We start from the raw sequence: 20,552 nt of genomic DNA, 5'->3' as shown, positions 1-20,552 counted from the left end.
CCATCCATGAGTATATGTTCCCCAGCCCTCACAATGGAGCACTGCAACTCCATTGCCCTCCCCTGACTGACACCTGCTCTTCACCCTGTTTAACACCCTTGTTTACTGTTGAGTACCAGTGAGCCCTGGTAGAACCTCTCCAGTTCCTATCTTTCCCCTTCAGTGTCTAGGACAGTTCTTTTTGTCCTTGACATCAAGAAGCTGTGTGTTTGATATGTGTCATTGGGCCAGGGCTCAGACCTCTGCTTTTTTATGTCCATAACTGGATTTTAAGTTTATCACCTAATTTTAAAAAGCAGAGAGAAAAACGTCAAGTACGGCATTCTTGGCCTGGAAGTTAGACATTTTGGGGTAGAGAAGTATGTAGTATAAATGACTCCTTTACTAAAATGTGAGATGTTGTTGGAGGACTGATTTGACATATATGCAGGGTGTTTATATACTACTGCCATGGGCGCCATAGTCCATCTTGGAGGAATTCTTTTGTTTCATTGCAGCTTGGGGAACTAGTCGAGTACACGGTACGTTGAGGTAGTGTGCAGAGTGCCAGGACTAAGTCTTGCTACTGGCCAGCTGTGGGAAGCTGTTATCCGGCTTGCAGAGAGGCATTTAGAACTTCCCAGGCACCCGCTACCAAGTTGCTGGTCCATCAGTGTACACTGCACTCAGTTCTGCTTCTCCCCTTCTACTACTTATACATCTGGGACCTTGTCACTTGGTGGGGTGTTTTGTCCCCCCCCCTTTTTTTTGGCCTTTGGAGACCAGCTGTCTGGCCTCAAACTTGCAGTCATCTGCCTCAGCCTCCCAAGTGCTAGGATTACCCCACCATACCTGGCCGTCACTTGATGTTTTAAACACCTCCTCTATTGCCAAAAGCTGATCAGCTGCCCTGTGGGCTCTCCTGCAATAACAGACCTGCTCTATAATTTTAGTTTCTGAATGTTTTAATATTAGATATTGAATTTATATCCCAAATAAAAGGGATCTCATTCTTTGGCTAAAAATTCAGACATCATATATTTACAAAAGAACAAATTTGGAGGCTTAGCCTAAAATTCATGTGTTGCCTGAATTGATATGTAGTAATCTGGGGTTTGATTTGTAGATGTGGACTTTGTTAATCTATGGGTTTGGGGTTTGGGGTAGTTCATAAGAATATTTATATCTTCACAGCCAATTAATTTCCTTTTAGTCTTGAAGTGTTCTCTGTGGCTGTTTTGGTGTCATCTCTGGTCTTGATCTTTAGAGTTGACTTCCCAGTTTGGTTATTTTGTAAGTGTGTTAGGTGTATTTCCCTGGTTCCACTATGAGGTTCTGAGAAGACTTAACCAAAGCTGAAGATAATTCTGGTCACTTTTCCCTCTACTCAAAAAATATCGGCCAGAAAAATTCACCTGTTTTCCTCTGATGCTCGACCAAGAACGTCAAAACTCTTCTAAGTGATGTTGCTAATCCTCTTCATCTGTCAGCTGACTGAAGAGAAGGGAGCCACTGTCAGGGGAGTTCCACCTGAGCACTTCCTCTCCAGCTCTGCTCCTTCCTTCCTATCAAGTGGCACCACAAGATGTCATTTCCGAAGCTGCAGCTGTACTAGGGCACAGCTCTTCTTTGTCCAGCTAGACCTTGTTCTGTAGCTGCTGGGAGAAGCCACAACCCTGAACTCAAGCCATACTCAGAAACAGCAGCCAGGGTATGGGCAAGGGTTGAGCAAGGTCTCTGAACTCACTCTTATGTTTAACCTGTTCCATCTGATCTGGATTTGACTTCATTATATGGTTCCCTGCCATTCCCGTTTACTTCTGTATACCAACATATAGACTTTACTCTGAAACCAATTTCATAAATTTATTAAATGTGACTTGAATGTGTGTGAAGTTGAGAAACCCTTTTTCAGTCCTACCTTGGAAAGCTCTGTCTAACTGGCTCAGCCTCCTGAACTCCTGTCCTTAGGTCCTGTTAGTGTTCACTCCAGAGAGCATTTGGTTCTTTCTCATAAGCACAGCACTAAAATGACTTGCTACCGCCACAAAATCAGCAGTGTCTTTTATGGTCTTCTTACTCTTAGACTTCCTTGAGCTCCCAGCCTCCAGGCCCCGAGTGAGGCCGGCAGTATATTCCCTCCATATTCTTGGTCTGCTGCTTACAGTTGTTCCCCGTCTAGGTCACTGCCCTGTATTCTTGGAGCACCACTTGTCTTTGAAGAATTGGTTTAAAGGGTTGCAGAAGCAATGTCAGTTTGCTGTTGCCTTTTAATAGTTGCAGGTTCTTTGGAAGGCTTCTAGTTTAGAAGGCCACTGTGATCTGACCCTGTGAGTTTTATGAGGCGTACAGGTAGGTGTTCATCTGAATCAAAATCATTCACAGCCTGAGTTGGATGGGAACATTCTTGTGGAGTCTTCTAATGCAAGGGGTTAAGATTTTGTAGTTTTTGTTCAGCCAGTGAAATTAAAAAACATCACCTCTGTAGTTGTGTTAAAGCTAGAGGTACTGGCCTGGGTATGCCAGGCAGCAGGCTAGAGTTTAGAGACTGTAGAGCTCTGGCACATTTCCTCATAGGGTACCAGAGAGAATCTTACCTGTCTCCGTTGGCAGCATCGCTGACTGATACATAAACAACCCCATCCCATTCAGCTCCCCAGTTCTAGATCCCACAAGGACACAGTGCTAAATTCAGTCCAGAAATAACTAAGTTAAGGCATTGCGTTTACATCTGTGTAATCCTCCACACCCATTTCTCACATGATCACCTTAAAATCCTTGGGAGTGGGAGGTCTTCCCATGTGTGTGCACTTGAGAGGCGTCTTCCCATTTTGGCCCTAGTTCTGCTGTGTATGACCAGGTGAGGAAATTCTCCCAGCCTCTATATTCTGACAACATTCAGCTAGCACTTCTCAGTTCACCTCACCTCGCAGTTGTCAACAGTCCGCTGCTGTGAGTGAGCCAGGGATGACCATTCCGGTTTTATATAAGGTGCTGAAAAAGGGTTGCAACTTGTCTATGTCCCCTCATCTTAGCAAAAGACTCACAAGCCTGGCCACCTGCTTTCCTTGTTCTGTAGCTCCTCTACCTTCTCCCCAGGAGCAGCTCTTGGAATCCTCTTTCTTATGCAAAAGTTAAGTGTGTGTTCTTCCAGTAAAGGAGTCTGTGTTCCTCAGACTCTTAATGGGATCTGTTAACAAAAAAAGAAATCAGAGCCACCGTTTACATCAAGCAAACAATATCAGACTATTTGGGATGTTGAAGTTGTGTGATTTTTCTATTATCAAGTCACATTTTTGTATCTAAAAGCTCCTAAAGATGGTTAAATGTTACCAGTCAGTTCTCTTGCCTTGAACCTCCCTCTGCATTTGAGAAGACTCTAGCTTTCTTAAATACTCAGCTTTGAAAGACAATAAGAGTTCTTACCACTCACGCTGTAGCCCTCCAGTGAAAATTTTGAGACAGGGTTTTAGTGTTTAACCCTGACTGGCCTGGAACTCATAGAGATCTACCTGCCTCTGCCTCTGTGCTGAGATAAAGGTGTGCACCCAGCTTCCACTACGTCTTGAAAGCTTATCTGACAGGAATCACAATTAAAATGAACATGGTCTTTTTTTTTTTTTTTTTTACCCCCTTAACTCTTTTTCAATATTTGTTAGTTGTTCTTGGTTTTACCAAGTAGTATTACGTGCTTAAGAGTCCATCTTCTGAAGCCATATAGCCTGGGTGCAGGCAGCGGCTCCATTCACTCACTAGTACTCTGCCTTGGGGAAGTCACCTCAGCTTCCTGCACCACAGCTTTTCAGCTTAAAAAAAAAAAAAAGTGTGTCCTGGGGGGAGGGGGAGAGATTGCTAACAGTAACTTGTTGATTAAACCTTAGGAAATTTCAATAAAGCAGTTGGAAGAGCTATTGTCCACCTGTAAACCCAGAGGATTAGAGTGTGTGGTGGCCAGGAGGAGTGACAGTTTTTGGGAAACGACACAGACAACCCAAAGAAAGGCAATCCAGGAGCTCAGAGCAATTTTCTCAAGCCCCATCTGCATCAAGGGGCAGGGCAGAGTTCTTCATCTATCCCTTTTGACTCTGAACCCCTGGAGGTCAGCAACAAGGCAGTGCTGCCTTCGAGGGAAGCACAGCCACACTACCAAGACTTTCTGATAGTAAAGTGCTGGATGCTAGAACGAGGAAAGCCATGTTTAATAAACAACATGGCTCCCATATGACTCATTCCTAAAGTTCCTAGTGCTACCATTACATGAACATATGTTAGGGGCCAGGATTTCAGCAACACTTCATGCATGTGGGACTCCTGGATCCATTTCCTGATCTTTTATCCCACTCCGGCATCGCCCTTCAGAGTTTCATCATCTCGTTAAGGATATAAAATCACATCCCAGTTGGTCTCATTCTCCACACTCCTGCCAGAAAGTTCTCTCACTTGCCTCAATCCTCTCAGAAGCTTCCCTATGCCTCCCACACAAAACCCTAATCCTTGGTTTGGATTTAAGCCCCGTCACTTACCCTACCTCCTTTCCCATCTGTATCTCCATCCATGCCCTCAGCACACACTGAGTTAAGCAATTTTCCCAAATGTGTAGCTTTCTGTCGTCTTTGGCCTCGCACGGTACCGCCTTCACAGACTTCTGCCAGCCTCCATTCCTCACCTCCCGTGTAGACCGTGCTTCCTCTCACCTGTGTTCTTGACCATAACCTACCTCACACCACAGCTCAAATGCCTGTGCTGTGAGTCTTGCCTGGTGCTGCCCTTTTCGTTGTGCTGAGTCTTCCCAAACTGTACTTTAGTTCATGGCCTTCTTCACCCCGGTTGTGAGCCCCCAGAAGACTAGAATCACTTCATATCCTCAAGACCTAGCAAAATGACCGGCGTGCAACAAGCACATTGGAGCTCTATCTATTGACTGAATTTAAACAGAGATACTGGCAGAAAAGGACTAAAAGATAGTCACTTCTATCTCTGACCTCCAACTCACCTAATAACGTTGACAGGCCAAGAAATTATATCTTCATCTTTGTTTCCAGAACCAGCCCAGGGTCTGGCTCATGGCAGGCGTGTACCCAGTGGTTACCAAAGCAAAACCAACCATTTATTAGTGAAAGAAAAAAAGGAATTGGTGTTGAGTTCCTAGGTCATCCCACCGTGAGGCTGCACCATTCTTCCATAGCATCCTTGGGCTCACCCTGTGTACAGTTTTGGAAGCAGGTTTGGGGACACATAACTAATGGAGAGGAATGGGCTTTGGTGGGCCCACATGTGCCCTGAGCTTTCTGCCTTTGGTGGTTGGTGAGGGCCCTCCCTCACTGCTTCAGCCCAATAGGTAGGTTAACCTTAGTCAATCTCTGAAGACCCTTGTCTGGCTCTCAAGCTTATCTGTCCTGCATGCCCTCAGGGTTAGAAGTTCCTTCCTCACACAGCCTTCCAAATTCTTCCCGGACAAGAAAGTGCAGTCACTTGTTTTATTGCCCAGCAGAGGCCTGTTACTGTGCCGGTGCTTCCGAAACAACTGTGGATAGTAAAAGGACTACTTAAACATTGTCCTTCATACACCAGACATTGTGAGGTGTAATAACAAACTAAGGCCCAAGAGGTTAGGTCATTTGTTCAAGGTCACACAACCCATAAACCAAGGGTCCAGGTCAAACACAGACCATTTGGCTTCTGAGCTTAGGCCAGTATTGCCCTTCTTCCCCAGGAAGTTCCTGGAACCCACAGCACAAGGCAGGGGCCTCGTCTAATCCCCGTGTTTCACTGGCAGAGCGGGTATCACATATTACAGTTATTTGCACAGAGGTCTTTCCACTGGACTGTAACAGATCCACACCTATGGGGTCTGGCACAGGGCACTGACAGTAGATGTTAGGAATGAACACAAACAGTCCCTACTCCATGCACTGGTAAACAGTAGACGTCTCTGTGCTATCTATCCACCGCTGTCCTATGCTCAGCCTGCCTCCACAGCAAGTGTTTGTTCCCAAATGTTTCGCCAAACCAGCGATTGTCCTGTGGAAATGAGGTTAGCCTTGGCTTGTGCACTCACTGAAGCCCTCTTACAAACTTGATTCTCAGCCTCTGCCCTTAACCTAGAATGTCCAGACAGGAGTGGTATGGAACCACCAATTTTAGTGCCAGAGAATTCCCAAAGTCTCCCTTTCCCCATGATAGAAAGTCAAAAACTTCTTGGGTAAGTCTCATCAGGGAGTATGGTGAACCTGGAAGTCTGAGATCCCAAAATTAGCCAAGGGAGCTATCTCCAGCATAAGGATAGAGCCTGCCTTCTGGATACAGGTGTCCGTCCAGGCCTTGCAAATGTTACCTGTCTCCCATGGGCACACACTAGTAACATTTGCATAAGGCTTTTCTGGGAAGTTAGCAACAAACAGCAAGCCGTACTGAAACTTTTCTCTATATTTTGGGGGTCAGAAGAAGTGGCCAGGAACTTGCTTCTTTGCAGAGGTGAATTCTTTACAAGGACTCTGCTGAACATCTAGGAGACTATAGTCTTCCTAGCCATGACATTGTAGTCCGTAGAACATTATGCTACAGATAGAGAAACTGAGGACCAGAGCAACGAACTGGCTAATGTAAAGTCTCCATTGTGACCTGACTTTTTACCTATAGCAAGTGTCCCTAAGGAACTGGCATGTCTAGCTATCACTTGACGATTCGATTTCTTGATGAGTTTCTTCCATGCTCTGGGAAGTTGTGGGCAGGATGAGGAGCATGCTTTCTTCAGCAAAAACGGTACACCACAGAGGAGGCTTGTACAGACTCAACTCCGGCGTGAGCCTCCAAATAGAAGCCGTGAGGGCATGTAGGGGCGAGAGTACGCTTCCCAGGGAACTTGGAGTGGCCCTGGGCTGTTCTGCTCCTTCCTGGCTTACGTGGGCAGGGTGCTTTGTGTTTCATATTCTGGTCAGTGTAATGTCCAGAACATGTATGTGAAGCATGGCAGAGAGAGACCGTCCTGAGTCCCTCTTGGATCTTGAACTACCAGGGTATGCTGGGAGGTTGTTCAGCTATGCCAATCCTTCTGAATTTGGGTTCTGGGGAAGGAGGGAATTTTCAGATTAGGATTCAAAATCAAAGGCACTTGAGAGCAAGTTCTTTCTGTCTCCAGCTCCCAGGTGCCTGGTTTTCCTTGTCATGGAGATAAGCAGGATGCTGAGAAGGAGTCTTAGTTAGGGTTTCTATTGCTGTGAAGAGACATCATGTCCACGGCAACTCTTACAAAGGAAGACATTTCATTGAGGCTGGTTTACAGTTCAGAGGTTCAGTCCATTATTGTCATGGTGGTGCACAGGCAGATATGGTGCTGGGGAGGTAGCCGAGAGTTCTACATCTGAATCAGCAAACAGCAGGGAGAGACAGTAACACACTGGCCAGGCTTGAGCATCTGAGACCTCAAAGCCTGCCCCACTGGCACACTTCCTGCATCAAGGCCACACCTCCTAATAGTGCCACTCCCTGTGGGCCTATGGGGCCATTTTCAGTACCACAGGAATGAAGAGTCCACCGAAGAAAGTGTCCCCTAGCCGGGCGATGGTGGCGCACGCCTTTAATCCCAGCACTCGGGAGGCAGAGGCAGGCGGATCTCTGTGAGTTCGAGACCAGCCTGGTCTACAAGAGCTAGTTCCAGGACAGGCTCCAAAGCCACAGAGAAACCCTGTCTCGAAAAACCAAAAAAAGAAAAGAAAAGAAAAGAAAAGTGTCCCTTCCTCCAAGCCCAGCAGGCTAGCTCAGGGAACTGGTAGTGAGGAGCCATTCTCTAATTGTAAGCAAGCATTCTCAGCAGTTCCCACGCCAGTCCCCTGGGGGGCCACTTCTCTAATTCCTTCTGATAGTTCCTTTTCATTCCTTCCATAGGAGTAGAAAATGGGTGATTGATTTCAGAAAGGACAACACAGAGGCCCGTGGGAACCCTCTGCATCCCAGAATCAGCGTGTGCCCCTTTTGCCCCTGACAAGACACAGTTGAGGCATCTCAGAGGCTGGATCAGAAGGAATCCTGGGGGGCGGAAAGAGCAACATGTTGAAATCTGGACCAACTAATACAGGACATCTCCAATTGGAGATGGATGGACCTAGCAGGTTCTGAAGAAGTCAGGAAATTTGGAACTGCCTTGTCCAACTAGTAACTTACTGTGTGACAAAACAGGAAATGGGAGTGGGGGGGTCAGAGTTAAAAAAATAGGAAAGGGATGAACTCTGACAGAGAGGTGACCTGGGCATGCATTTGGCTTCTCCTTTCCAAATCCCTCAATCCCTCTTCAGTTTGGTCTGTGTCCTGGATGCTACAGGCTGAGAGTTCATGGCAACCAGCAATTCCTTGCTGCACTCTGAAGGAAGGTCCGGTCGAAAATCTGAGCAGATCTTTCCCAGGAGCCAGTCCTATTTCCTGTCCTCTTATGGTGGCCTGGCTGCTGCTGCCCTCCAGTCAATCTGCCATGGCAGTTGGGAAGCCAGGCCAGAGAGAGCTGGCGACTCCCACAAGGTCAGGAGGTGCCAGTGTCAGCGGAGTATGGCAACCTTTACACCCAGAATCCTTGACTCAGCTGGTAAAAGACTTCAGCCAGAGACATTTGGACTGGGACTGTAGGTCCAGAGGCTCCTCTCTGTGCTTAGGTCCCCTTAAATTCCCCTTCCTTTACTGCCTTAACATCACAGCCAAGACTCTTGGAACATTACCCTGGGAGCTAATTCCTGAAGTCACTAATCTGTTGATTGGTCCCCAAAGTCCAGAAGGACCTGAAAATCACCTGGTCTTTCTACCTCTGATCTCCTCCCTTCTGTCTAGTTCGTTCAGGGCAAAAAAAAAAAAAAAAAGAAAAAAAAAAACACACACACACAAAAACACTTTACATGGAAGAGAGAATTTGAGGAGTGAGGCTAGTCCCAAGGTTAAGACAATCTAAATAATTTTCTTAAGCTCCATGTCATTAGCAGTTAGGGGTAACAGGAGAAAAGATTCTGTTCTAAATAGCTACACACTATACCAAGGATATCTGTTAAACAGTATGGAGGGGAAGGATGGTGTTTACAAAAGTATCCCCTAGGAATGAGGTCGATGTTTTGTATGAAAACACCCCACCTTGTAAGGATGCACTGTCTCTCTCTTTAATTTATAAAGATGGCCTCTGCCTGGCCTTGTGGCACACACCTTTAATCCCAGCATTTGGGAGGCAGAGATAGGCAGATCTTTGAGTCTACAGAGTGAGTTCCAGGAGACAGGACTATACAGAAAACCCTGTCTTGGAAGAAAGGGGGGGCAAATATTATTTTTAACAAGATTTGAAATTCATAAAATGTTAATTCGGCTTTCTGAGGAAGAGCCATGCACCAGCACAGCAGTTCCTAGTCCGGAGAAAAAGAAGAAAAAGAAAGAAGCTGAGGACTAATGGAAAGAAACCATAATTTTGTCACCTGAACAAATCATGCTTAAGGTTGGGTTAGGAGCTTGTCAGATGCTCTGTAAAAAAATGAAGGGAGATTGAATTCAATAATGATTATCTGTAGCTTCTCAAACCATTTTTGTGTCTTGTCAACAACTGTTAGCCTTAGAGTCTTTGATACGGAAATAAAAGTATTCTCTTTGTATTATAAAAAATGTTAATTCAGATTAGTGTATTTTGAAAAGAGCATGAGAAGTTTGAAAAAGAATTGGGAATCAGCTGAATGACCCACCCTCCTGAATGTCACACAGGGTACAGTTAGAGCACTGAGGCTGGGAAAACACGTGCTGAGGCCAGTAAAGGGCACCGAGATCTGGCGTGTGGACGGTGGAGAAACGGACAGGTCATGCAGCATAGTCCTGTGATAAAAAACCTACTAATCATTTGGGGGAAAGTTACAAACTTCACACCTTTCATAGAAATTAATTTCAACCGAACTAAATGTATAAAGGTAGAAAATGAAAACAGCTAATCAATGTATTTGTCAGCTAAATAAATGTAAAAATATAGGTAAATGATCTTAGAAGTTTAAAACTGAAAAATCTTTAAGCAAGACACTGTAAATATTCACTATTTATAGAGGCAAGTATGATTACCTTTAAAAGGAAAGTTTAAAACCCCAGGGTGGTACTAGCAAGACCAGTAACCCAAAGAATGGAGAAATGTAGCCCATTGGGCAGGAAGGAGGGGGCAGGAAGGAGGGCGCTGCTACCTGAGTGTGTAGCCACCTAAGTGAGAGCAGAGCGGGTTCTAATGTTTTAAAGGATGCATGCGGGTTATTTAAAAAAAAAAACAGCAGCGACTAAGACATAAAGAAAAAACTAAGAAAATGTAAATTGCAGTGCCTGAGAGATACTGCTTTCCTTGCTTGAATTAGCAAAGATTAAAAAGATCCCAAGATGCATCTGTTGAGCACTTTGCCTGTCATAGCCTTTTTCTGAGGGCTGTTTGACAGGTAGCTATCAAATGCCTTTAAAGGGGAAGGCTTCTGATGGCTGGACCGCATGTCTAGTCATTCATCCTAAGGAAATAATTGGTCACACTCACACAGGATGCTCGTGGTACCAATGCTATCAGAGCAAAAATTGGAGACTAATAATTGGCTAAATAAAATACATCTATATAACTGAATATTTTAAAACCCTTTTTGAAGATTATGTGTGTTGATTAATATGAAAAATGCTTATACTTATAAACAAAATGCATATTTTCGTAAATGAACACATAGAAACAGTCTACAAAAATACGTATCAAATATACTCTACTAAATTTTCCGAAATGTTTATGTTTACTTTATGAGAGCAAGCATTGGCAGCTTCCATTTGGGAAACATGAAGCTCGCATTAAGGGTTCCCTCAGGAAGCCCCTTTTCCATGTCCACTGTTCTCACTGTGAGGTCAACAGTGCCTGGCTGACCTTGTGCCTAGTTGACCAGTGACTTCTGTAAGAATACATTACAAGTAATTGTCCTCTGGTCCTCAGAGCCTGGCACATCCTAGGGACTCAACATGCGTGGCCAGATTTTCGGTTTTTCTGTGAATAACTGGCAAATTTAGTGAAATCAAACCGAAAAGAAACCCCTAAGTCCCACATTATGCTCAGAATTGAGGTGAGGAGACAAAGGCCTAAGACTGAGCATTTGGCCTGGGTTTCTTTTTTAAGGTTATGCAGCATGGTGGCCCCAGGCAAGTTACCTCACTGCCTGAGCCACTCGGGTCTGAAGTGGGCTGTTGAAATTCCCATTAGCACTCTGTGCTAAGCAAGCATGCCACACCTACAGTTTAGTGAAGCGTTGAACGCAGGACACACTTCAAAACAGAAAGCCTTGAAACCTGTGCAACCCTTACTTGTCCAGTGACTGTGGCTGTGGCTATGGCTGGAGGTTGGTGTTGGTGCCTCCTGCATGTCCTGCCTCAGTTGGCCCTTCACCTGCTCTTTGAATAAGATGCCCAGTGTTCTTTCCCCAAAGAAGCTAAGTCCCAGCGATTGGACCTCAGGTGCAGAGGAGAGCCTTGGGTGGAACCCAGAACTCTGCAGACCACCGGCTAGGGATGAAATTTGTGCTCCTCGGTTTTGCCTTCCTGCTCGGAATGGGTTTCACACCTGACAAGTGAAATAATAGGGCCCAATAGAGGAAGGTGGGATAGGGCAAGTGAAGGCACTGGACCCCTCACAGGAAGAACATGCAAAAGCCCAGAGCCACCGTGGGCAGTGTGGTTTGTTGTTTCGTTTGGTTTGGTTTCTTAATTCCAAAGTCGTGTCTTTCCCTTGGTCCTAGCTTAGACCAGATCAAGGGCCATTTCAAAAGAAACAGAGCCAGCCAGCAAGCCCTTTCTCCCCGTTTGCGCCGGCACGCATGACTGAGGGTCTTAAACAGCAAGACTGGAGGAAAATGTCTTATGTGCTGGCGTCCACGCCTGCGTCCACGCAGGAACAGGAGCCACACTGGAGCGCAAAACGCGTGTCAGGCATGCCTGCCTTCGGGACGCTGTCTCCCACGCGCCTTCTTCCTCCAGCCCCTTCCCAGGTGAAGAGTTTCAGCCAAACTAACGGAATCCAGAGCGGTGGGAAAGGGGTCTGTGCGGGAGGGGCGAATCCGTCCCAGAGCCACCGGTTTGGGGATAATTACTTTTAATGTCAGAAAGATTTAGTTTAATATCATCTCTATTAGGCTGCCGGGAGGGTAATTAAACGGGACGCGTCGCAGCCGGCAAACAGATGGCGTCTGCTTGCTCCGAGGCCGCGGGCAAACAGCGCAAAAGTCAACGCTTCCCAGGCCCCCCATTGATGCCCCCAGCCCTTCTCCTAGTCAGTGGTACAGAATCCTCATCCTCGTTCTCGGCGCCCAACCCCACATCACCCCAGGTCCCCACCCGGGCCTTCCCTCTGGGCCTCTGCTGTGGAGTGGTTCAGAGAGATGGATGGGGTTGAAATGAGGGTGTGGAGGATTTCTGGGCTGGGTGCACACGCCCCCTCCCCACCGGCGGGGCAGACCCGGCAGCCAGTGATTCTGAGCTGAGGACAGACTGAAAGTGTGAGTTGGGCCCTCGCTGTCAACCACTTCATCTGGAGTGGGGAGGTCTTGGGTTTCCTCTGCCACAGATGTGCTCAACGTTGAGGGTGCACACTCCCGACGTGGGACTCTGCAGGTGTCTGGGTTTGAGGTCATTCACTAAATGGTATCTGCAGGTGAACATGCTTATGAGAGCACACTGTGAGGCCAAACTTTTTGAAAGGGTCCTTTGGGTGGGGGGCAACGTCAGAGGTGAGCGCGCTGCCCGTGTGTCCAAACCTGCCGTGAGTCCACGAGGGTGGAGGTGTGTGTGTGTGTGTGTGTGTTGGGGGGGGGCTCATGTAGTTGCCTCAACCTGGGCATACTCTCCCTAAGGCTAGCGGCTCAGTTGGGCCATCCATCCTTCCAGTTCTCTCTCTTCCGGGCAGCTGCTCACATCAGCAGAGGCTAGCCGCAAGAGTGGCCTGGGAAGCTGCGCAGAGGCATCCTACCGGTGTGAGCATGGTTTTCTCAGCCCAGAACGTTTTTTTGTTTTGTTCTTCTTCCCTCTGTAACATTCTTTACATGAACAACACCGGCCCAGGCGTGTGGAAAGAGAGCTTAGCGTCTCAGACCTGTGGAGATACCAACTTAGAAAGAGCACCAGAAGAGGGGAGACATCCTGTGGTCTGGCCTGGGCTGGGTTCCAGGATGCGATACCTCCTATTCTTAAGAAAAGAAGGTTCGATCCAGGTCAAGGCAGGAGCTCGGGTTCCCGAAACCGTTGGTTCTCATGAGTTCAAGTGGCAGGACTCGGTGATCCAGCCCCAAGCGCGAGAAAGGGTGTTTAGGCCACGGCTTCCCAGAAAACTAAGTAGATCTGGATAGGTTATTTCGTTTCGGGGTTTAAAAAAATTTCTGCAAAACCTTCAAAAAAAAAAAAAAGTTCTAGAAGCCGTCGGGCGCGTGGAATCCCGCAGCGCACGGAGCCTTCCCGTCCCTCCCTCCGACAGGCCAGCTCTCAGGCATAGCTAGAGTTACTCTACCATCTGACCCCTGGGAATTTAAGAGAGATGGGGGAGGGGGTCCTGAGGGCACCTTCACTCTGCCTCTGGAGACTCTTAGCTCCCTACCAAATCTTTTCTCCGGTTCCAGAGAAAGAACTTTCTCGGTAGTTTGCAACCAGGTTGCTACTCTGTACTATTCCGGTTCAAGATCCCTTGAGATGGGCCTGGCGAACTTTCTGGAAGTTGCCCGCCAGATTCTGGGATTCGTCACTCCCTCAGATCTTGGATCCTCAGTTGACTTTTGAACAGGGCGCATCCTGGACCCTCGCAGGCGGGTGGCCCTGCTATGGGATCCTGCTCACCTAGCCTTCCTCCCGCCCCAGCTGCAGGTCCGTCTAGCAGGAGGGGCTGCGGACCGAGACCGGCTCCGTGCGCCTAACAGGTGTGCGTCTGCGTTGGCATAGCCCCGACTCCCCAGGCTCAGGGCCTACTAAAAAGCAATGCAAAATCGCAGGGTAGAGAGCGGGAGAAGAAATGAGGAGATGGCTTCACTTTTCATTTAAACGAATTTTCTTTACTCTGAAGAAGAGAGAAAAGTAGAAAACAAAAATAAAACTGAGAGTAACAGAATGTTAGCCGCAAAGGCAGAGCGGAGAGTCCGAGCTAGAGAATCCTAGGGCGAAGGTCTTCAACATCTGTTCCTGAATGGGAATAACTACGGAAAGATACAATATTCGAACCTGCTACCTTCTCCGCTGACCGAAGGGGTCCTGGGGCCGTGACGTCAGCACAGGGCGCTGAAGGCCAAGTCATCGTTGGTCCAGGGCCCCCGCCCTCTGCGGCAGCCTTGTGGCCTGGTGGCCCGACCGACTGGCCAGTGCTTCCAGCGTCCGAGAGGATCTGGGGAGGCGCAAAGGCTGCTTTTTACTTTCGTTTAAAAAAACTTACAAGTAAACTTCGTTAATTTCAAACAACGACAAAAAGAATTTCACCACCACCCCCACAAACGGGAGCGAGATGCGGAGAAATGCAGAAAGGCAAGGGCACAGGGGGCCGAGGGACAGGGCTGGGGCGCGGGGAGAGGAGAGGCTGCGGCGCGGGGACCCTCGTTTCTCTGGGTTCCTCGCTTAAAAACGCAAATCCTTACCAATCACACTTACCCTCCGTGCTGCTGGTGCCAGGACTTTGAGATTGAAGGAACTAAGCGTTAAAAGTGGCAGGGGGAGCGAGGGGGAGGAGCAAACGAGCTTTCTACTACCTCGGAGCCCGTTGGACTTGGGAGCACCCCGACCCCGCCAGAAGGAAGCCGGCAGAACCGTCTTGGCAGGTCTGCGGTGGACGCCCTCCCTCCCCCACCCCGGCCCCCGGGTTCCACTCCCATCCCGACAGCGGTAATTGAATTGTCACCTGCCCCCGTCCCGCCCCAGGCCTCCAGGGCCACTTGGGAAGCTCTGCCTTGCCAAGCGCCCCCGGCCAAGGCGGAGTGGCGCTGCGGAGCCGGCGCCCCCAGAAGTAGAGGGGTTACACACGTCTAGGCGGAGAGACGCACCGGACACGGTAATTAGGAGCAATTCACACGCTCCCGGGCGCACGGAAACTTCTTGTCACGACATTCGCAACGCTCCTCCTCGCGCGCTCCTTCCCCGGCGCCCCCTCCCCTCCCGCAGGCGCCCAGCCGAGCGTTCCGAGTTTCGAATCTTTCGGACACTGTAGAATGAGGGGCTCCCCGGGCGCGGGCCCGGCCAATCAGAGCGCCGGCTGTCTCCCCTGGCCAATGGCAGGCGCCACATTGTTGTCCAATTCTGTCTAATGGAGCCCTGAGGAGCAACAATAGAGCGGGCGAGCGGCTCATTGAGAGCTGGCAGCGCCGGGCTTCCCAGGCCCGGCTTGAGCGCTGCGTCCGGAGCGCACCGAGGGGACGCGGGTTCCAACCAGTCGGCCCCCGGACGGGTCCCCGGCCCCGAGACCCCTCCGGAGTGTTGGACTGCGTGTTCCGAGTGGTGGTGGGGGGGAGTGGTCCGGACGTTCGGACATGGTGGCAGGAGGAGGGTGACGTGGTCAGAGAAGGGGCCGGGGGCGAGGGGAAGAGGCCGAGAGAGCGGCGGCGCGAGAGGAGCTGGGCGGTGCGTGCGGCGCCAGCGGAGGAGGAGCCCGGAGGCCGAGGCAGGTAGCAGAGGGCTGGCCGCAGAGCGGGGGAGGCGACCCGGCTGGTGGCTCCCGAGGGCGAGGCCTAGGCCCCCAGGGCCTTAGTGACTACATGCCTGAGGGTCTGGGCGGAGAGGACCCCTGCGCGCGCTGAGGTCTGGGCTTCCCAGACGGAGACCCCGGTAGCGGGGCCCTGGCGCTGGCGGGGCCCCGGGCGGGGTGGTGGGTAGTGAAGGCCGCAGCGGAAGCCAGGAGCTGGGCCTGCTGGGCCTTCTGCAGCTGCGGCGCAGGTGGGACGCTCCTGTCCCTTCAGGGTCAGTTTCCGAGGCGACTCCCTGGCCTCGCTGAGGCCTGCTGGGGAGTACAGGTCCCCAAACCCTAGTCTGAAAACCAAAACTCTGGAACCTGCGCAGGAGCGGGGTCCCAAGGGGTCCCAGGATGAGGAGGGCGTGTCTGAGGACTTGGTCCCCAAACTGGGAGGAGTGGGGGTTGGGTAGGAGTTGAGGAAAAAGGAGGTTTTGCAAAGCCTAACTTTTCGAAGACACGCCTTCTTCCTGGACTACTCCAGACTAAAGGGCTAAACCCCACGCCACAGGTCTCGCCCTGTCCCCACTCCACCTGTTTCAGTAGAGTTTTTTCTGTTTATCACTGTCGCTTTCCGTGGACTGTTCCCAGATCACGCGTGTCAGCTCTTTGGGGATGTTTTCCTCGCTATTTCAACTAATCTTGGAGCTAGATGGCCTGTCCAAAGATAGCTTTATTTAAAAATGGGTTTTCTCTTTAATCCCCCTCCGCTCTCCTAAACTTCGGTTCCACGTCTGTTTTCCCTCTATCCTTTAGAGACTCAGACCCCGGCATGCCCCGAACTTTTTTTTTAAATGGGTCCCAAGGCCATAAAAGGCCATAAGCCGAACTTTGCCTCCAAGTTTGTCTTCTAGTTCTCGCTCTACTCTTAATAGGAAGAAGTTCTTCAGGTCTTCGCTCCAATTCCTCTGCCCCACATTGAAAGCAAGAAACAAGAGCCCAACCCAGCCTGCACAACCCCGCTCCTCACCTCCACATCTCTCTCCCCTTTACCCTTCCGCCAAGACGGAACGGTTTTTGCTTTTTACTTTGTTTTTGACACCAGCCTGTTGGTGCCAAGTTTTCTCTGTAATCTGAGTCCATTTCAGGTACACATTTCTTCTTTCTCGCCTCACCCCAATCAACCTAAGCGTTGGGCATATTTTCTTTTCAAATCCTCCTTACATTCTACTGAACCAACCCAAACTTTGTCTTTTTTTTTTTTTTTTAGAGGATTCAAGGGAATCCTGATTCAAAGGAAATCTTACACCTGGCATGTAAATTGGATGTAAGAGCATCGATGAGAGGAGCTGGGGGGTGTACTGTTTGGGGAGGGGTCGTCGTATTTACAAGGAGGTACCAAACGACCTTCCCAGAAACTTGCCAGCTTCTAACCAAACTTGTACAACCAAAGTTTTCCTAAATTTGGGTTTCCGCAGGCCGCGCTTAAGTCTGACGCGTTGTACTGTTCTCACTCAGGTGTCCCCACTTTTCCCTCGCCAGGTTCAGCCATGGAGCTGCGCTCCGAGCTGCCCAGCGTGCCCAGTGCGGCGACAGCAGCAGCGACAGCGACGGGACCTCCCGTGGCATCAGTGGCGTCTGTGGCCGCGGCAGCAGCCGCAGCAGCATCGCTACCAGTGAGCGTGGCCGGGGGTTTGCTGCGGGCGCCGCCCCTGCTGCTGAGGGCAGCGGAGAAGTACCCGCGGACCCCCAAATGCGCGCGCTGCCGCAACCACGGAGTGGTGTCCGCGCTCAAGGGCCACAAGCGCTACTGCCGCTGGAAGGACTGCCTGTGTGCCAAGTGCACGCTCATCGCCGAGCGCCAGCGCGTCATGGCGGCACAGGTGGCGCTGCGCAGGCAGCAGGCGCAGGAGGAGAACGAGGCGCGCGAGTTGCAACTGCTGTATGGCACTGCCGAGGGCCTGGCGCTGGCCGCCGCCAACGGCATCATCCCACCGCGACCCGCCTATGAAGTCTTTGGTTCAGTGTGCGCCACCGACGGCGGGGGGCCCGGAGCTGGAGCACCCACGGGGAGTGCTGGGGGCGCAGGGGGCGCAGGGGGCGCAGGTGAGAGCGCGGTCGTGCCGCGGGTGGGGGGAGGAGAGGGATGGGGGTCTGGAAGGAGGAGCCCGGGACCCAGGGCTGCTGTGCACGACCTAGTGGTCTGTTTCCTTAGTGACAGAGTACACAATTCCTTTCCACAGAAGCTATGGCTCATCACCCACCCAGCTTCTGCCCGTCCATAAACCCTGTCTGCAGTTTTTACACGTTATTCCTTCCCCTCACCTCCAGCCCCCAGGCAACGCTTTAGCCTTAGTCTTGCTAAGGAGGCAGGTCCTTAGTTACTGCCCAACTCATTTTGCTGGGTCTCCTCCCCCGGCAGGCAGCCGGAAGCCGCAGAGCCCCTCTTGCTTCCTTCCCAAGGCTTCTGAAAGGACCCTCTGCGACCCTCTAATCCGCAGGCTTCCCTAAGCACTGGAGGCGCCCTCTTTCACCGCTCAGCGAGACTCCTTTCCTCCCGTTCCTAAAGCATTCTGGATAAACATTCGCCGCATTCCCTAGATTCTGTCTTCTTTCCCCCCAGCGCACGCCGGTTCTCTCGTGGTTGGCACTTTTCCCTGGACCCCTTTCCCTTGCTTCTGTCTTCTGCCAGCATAAACCCACCGCTTTCTGGACTCTAGAAGGTTTTTCTGTGAGGAGGGCAGTTAGGCTCACACCATGGAATGGGCTCGGCTCTCAGATCGGAAGAAGGGAATTTCTTAGGACTTAATTTTGAAAAGTGTGGACTAGAAACAGGATGGAACTTATTTTGTCTGTAGAGAGATTTAATACCTCTAGTTCCCCAAGGCACCCTCTCCTCGAGGCTGCGGTAGCTAAGGTAGGGTTGGCTTTGGCAACCTGAGTGGAGTAGTGGCGTCCACACACGGTGAGGCATAGCCAGAGGTTCTCCTTGCCCTGGTTTGAACCGTGGCCAGGCCTCGTCTTTAGGGCGGGGTGGAAATGGGAAGGGAGTAGAGGTGTTGGGCACACGTGTGGGAAGAGTGCACTGAACATTAGGTTTTCAGGGTGCCAGGTGGTTGGGGTTCTGGGTACAGAAAAAAAAAGTGAGCTTAGGAGGAGAGAGCGAGCAAGCGCTGTGGGGTTTTATAAAAGTAAAACCGCGGCGCTGGAGCCCAGTCGAGGACAGTTTGGAAGCTGGGAATGAGAGGAAACTTGCATTCAACGGGCCTGAGCGGGATGGGTCCAGTGTTCTTAACCTCTCCCCACATCTCCGTTTTCCCCTCAGAAAGCAAGCTGCAGAAGTTTGATCTGTTTCCCAAGACGCTGCTTCAGGCCGGCCGCCCCGACAGTCCGCAGCCGCAGCCAGTGAAGCCCTTGTCGCCCGACGGCGCGGACTCGGGTCCCGGGACCTCGTCCCCAGAGGTGCGGCCCGGCTCAGGCTCGGAAAACGGCGACGGCGAGTCCTTTTCGGGGTCGCCTCTGGCCCGGGCCTCCAAGGAGGCCGGAGGCAGCTGTCCTGGTAGCGCGGGTCCTGGCGGTGGCGGCGAGGAGGACAGCCCCGGCTCCTCCAGCCCGCTGGGTTCCGAATCGGGGTCGGAGGCTGACAAAGAAGAGGCAGAGGCCGCACCGACTCCGGGGCTCGGCGGCGGCCCCGGTCCGCGGCAGCGGACGCCGCTGGACATCTTGACGCGCGTCTTCCCGGGTCACCGGAGAGGCGTCCTGGAGCTGGTGCTGCAGGGCTGCGGCGGCGACGTGGTGCAGGCCATCGAGCAGGTGCTGAACCACCACCGCGGAGGCTTGGCGGCCGGCCTGGGCCCCGGCGCGCCGCTGGATAAGGCCACGGTGAGCGCGGCCGTCGCGGTGGAGGACGCGTGGCCCGGGCGCGTGGACGCCGCAGCCGCCGGGGGTCCCGGGCTGCCCGCTCCACTGCAGACCGGGCCCGCCGCGCCCCCGCACCACAGACCCTTGCTGGCCGGGGCCATGACGCCGGGCGCACTGGGTTCGCTCAGCAGCCGCTCGGCCTTCTCGCCGCTGCAGCCCAACGCCAGCCACTTCGGTGCCGACGCGGGCGCCTATCCTCTGGGCGCGCCGCTCGGCCTGAGCCCGCTGCGCCTGGCCTACTCGGCGGCGGCGGCCCACAGCCGTGGCCTGGCCTTCATGGCGCCCTATTCCACCGCCGGCCTGGTGCCCACGCTCGGCTTCCGGCCGCCCATGGACTACGCCTTCAGCGACCTCATGCGCGACCGCTCGGCCGCCGCCGCCGCCGCGGTGCACAAGGAACCGGGCTACGGGAGCGGGCTGTACGGGCCCATGGTCAACGGCACCCCCGAGAAGCAGTAGGACACGGGCCCCGGGGCCCCAGACAATGACCCAGCCAGCTCCCCAGCCGCCCGCCCCTCCTCGCCCTGCCCGCGCCCTCTGCTCAGAGTTGGCTGGGGGGAGTGGTTCAGCTAACCGCGCAGACGTCCTCAGAGGGGCCTTGTGGTCTGTGTGCTGGTCCAGCCTCGGCGACCTTTCCCCAGGCCTGCTCGCCCTGTTGTCAAAAGGCCGGGGGTCTCTAAGAATCTCGAGGGCGGCTGTGGCCGCGCCTACCCCTGCTGCTCCCTCTGCTTTGCTCGCCTTGCCAGCCTTGCTCAGGTGGATGGCAGGACAAATCAACCTCTTGTGTGTCCTCCAGAACCTATTCCCCTTTCATTAAAAAAAAAAAAAAGAATCATCTCTAACAAATATAAATTTAGGATGTATACATCTCTTGGCACTGAATTGAGTCTTTGGGACACTCATATATATCGATATCAATTGTAAAAAAAAAAAAGGAAACGTTCTAAGGTGCACTTTCCTCGTTGCGGTATTTGTCGCTCTCTTTGTTGCTTATGCCGATAAGCATGGGTTTCCT

At 51.4% G+C, this 20,552-nt stretch overlaps 1 protein-coding gene across 1 annotated transcript; it reads left to right on the top strand.

Moving 5' to 3' along the window:
* Positions 1 to 17,160: 17,160 nt before the first annotated feature.
* On the top strand, positions 17,161 to 20,107 carry Dmrta2 (DMRT like family A2). Its single transcript, XM_050136215.1, has 2 exons — positions 17,161 to 17,722; positions 18,942 to 20,107. Exons 1-2 carry the CDS (start codon positions 17,167 to 17,169, stop codon positions 19,994 to 19,996), a joined length of 1,611 nt encoding a protein of 536 aa, XP_049992172.1. The 5' UTR covers positions 17,161 to 17,166; the 3' UTR covers positions 19,997 to 20,107.
* Positions 20,108 to 20,552: the final 445 nt, after the last annotated feature.

The sequence above is a fragment of the Alexandromys fortis genome, unplaced genomic scaffold (assembly GCF_014885135.2).
Source record: "Alexandromys fortis isolate MF-2015 unplaced genomic scaffold, M_Fortis_MF-2015_v1.1 scaffold_13, whole genome shotgun sequence".
NCBI lineage: Eukaryota > Metazoa > Chordata > Mammalia > Rodentia > Cricetidae > Alexandromys > Alexandromys fortis.
Note: the sequence above shows the minus strand (reverse complement) of the source record. Positions and strands in the feature narration are given on the sequence as shown.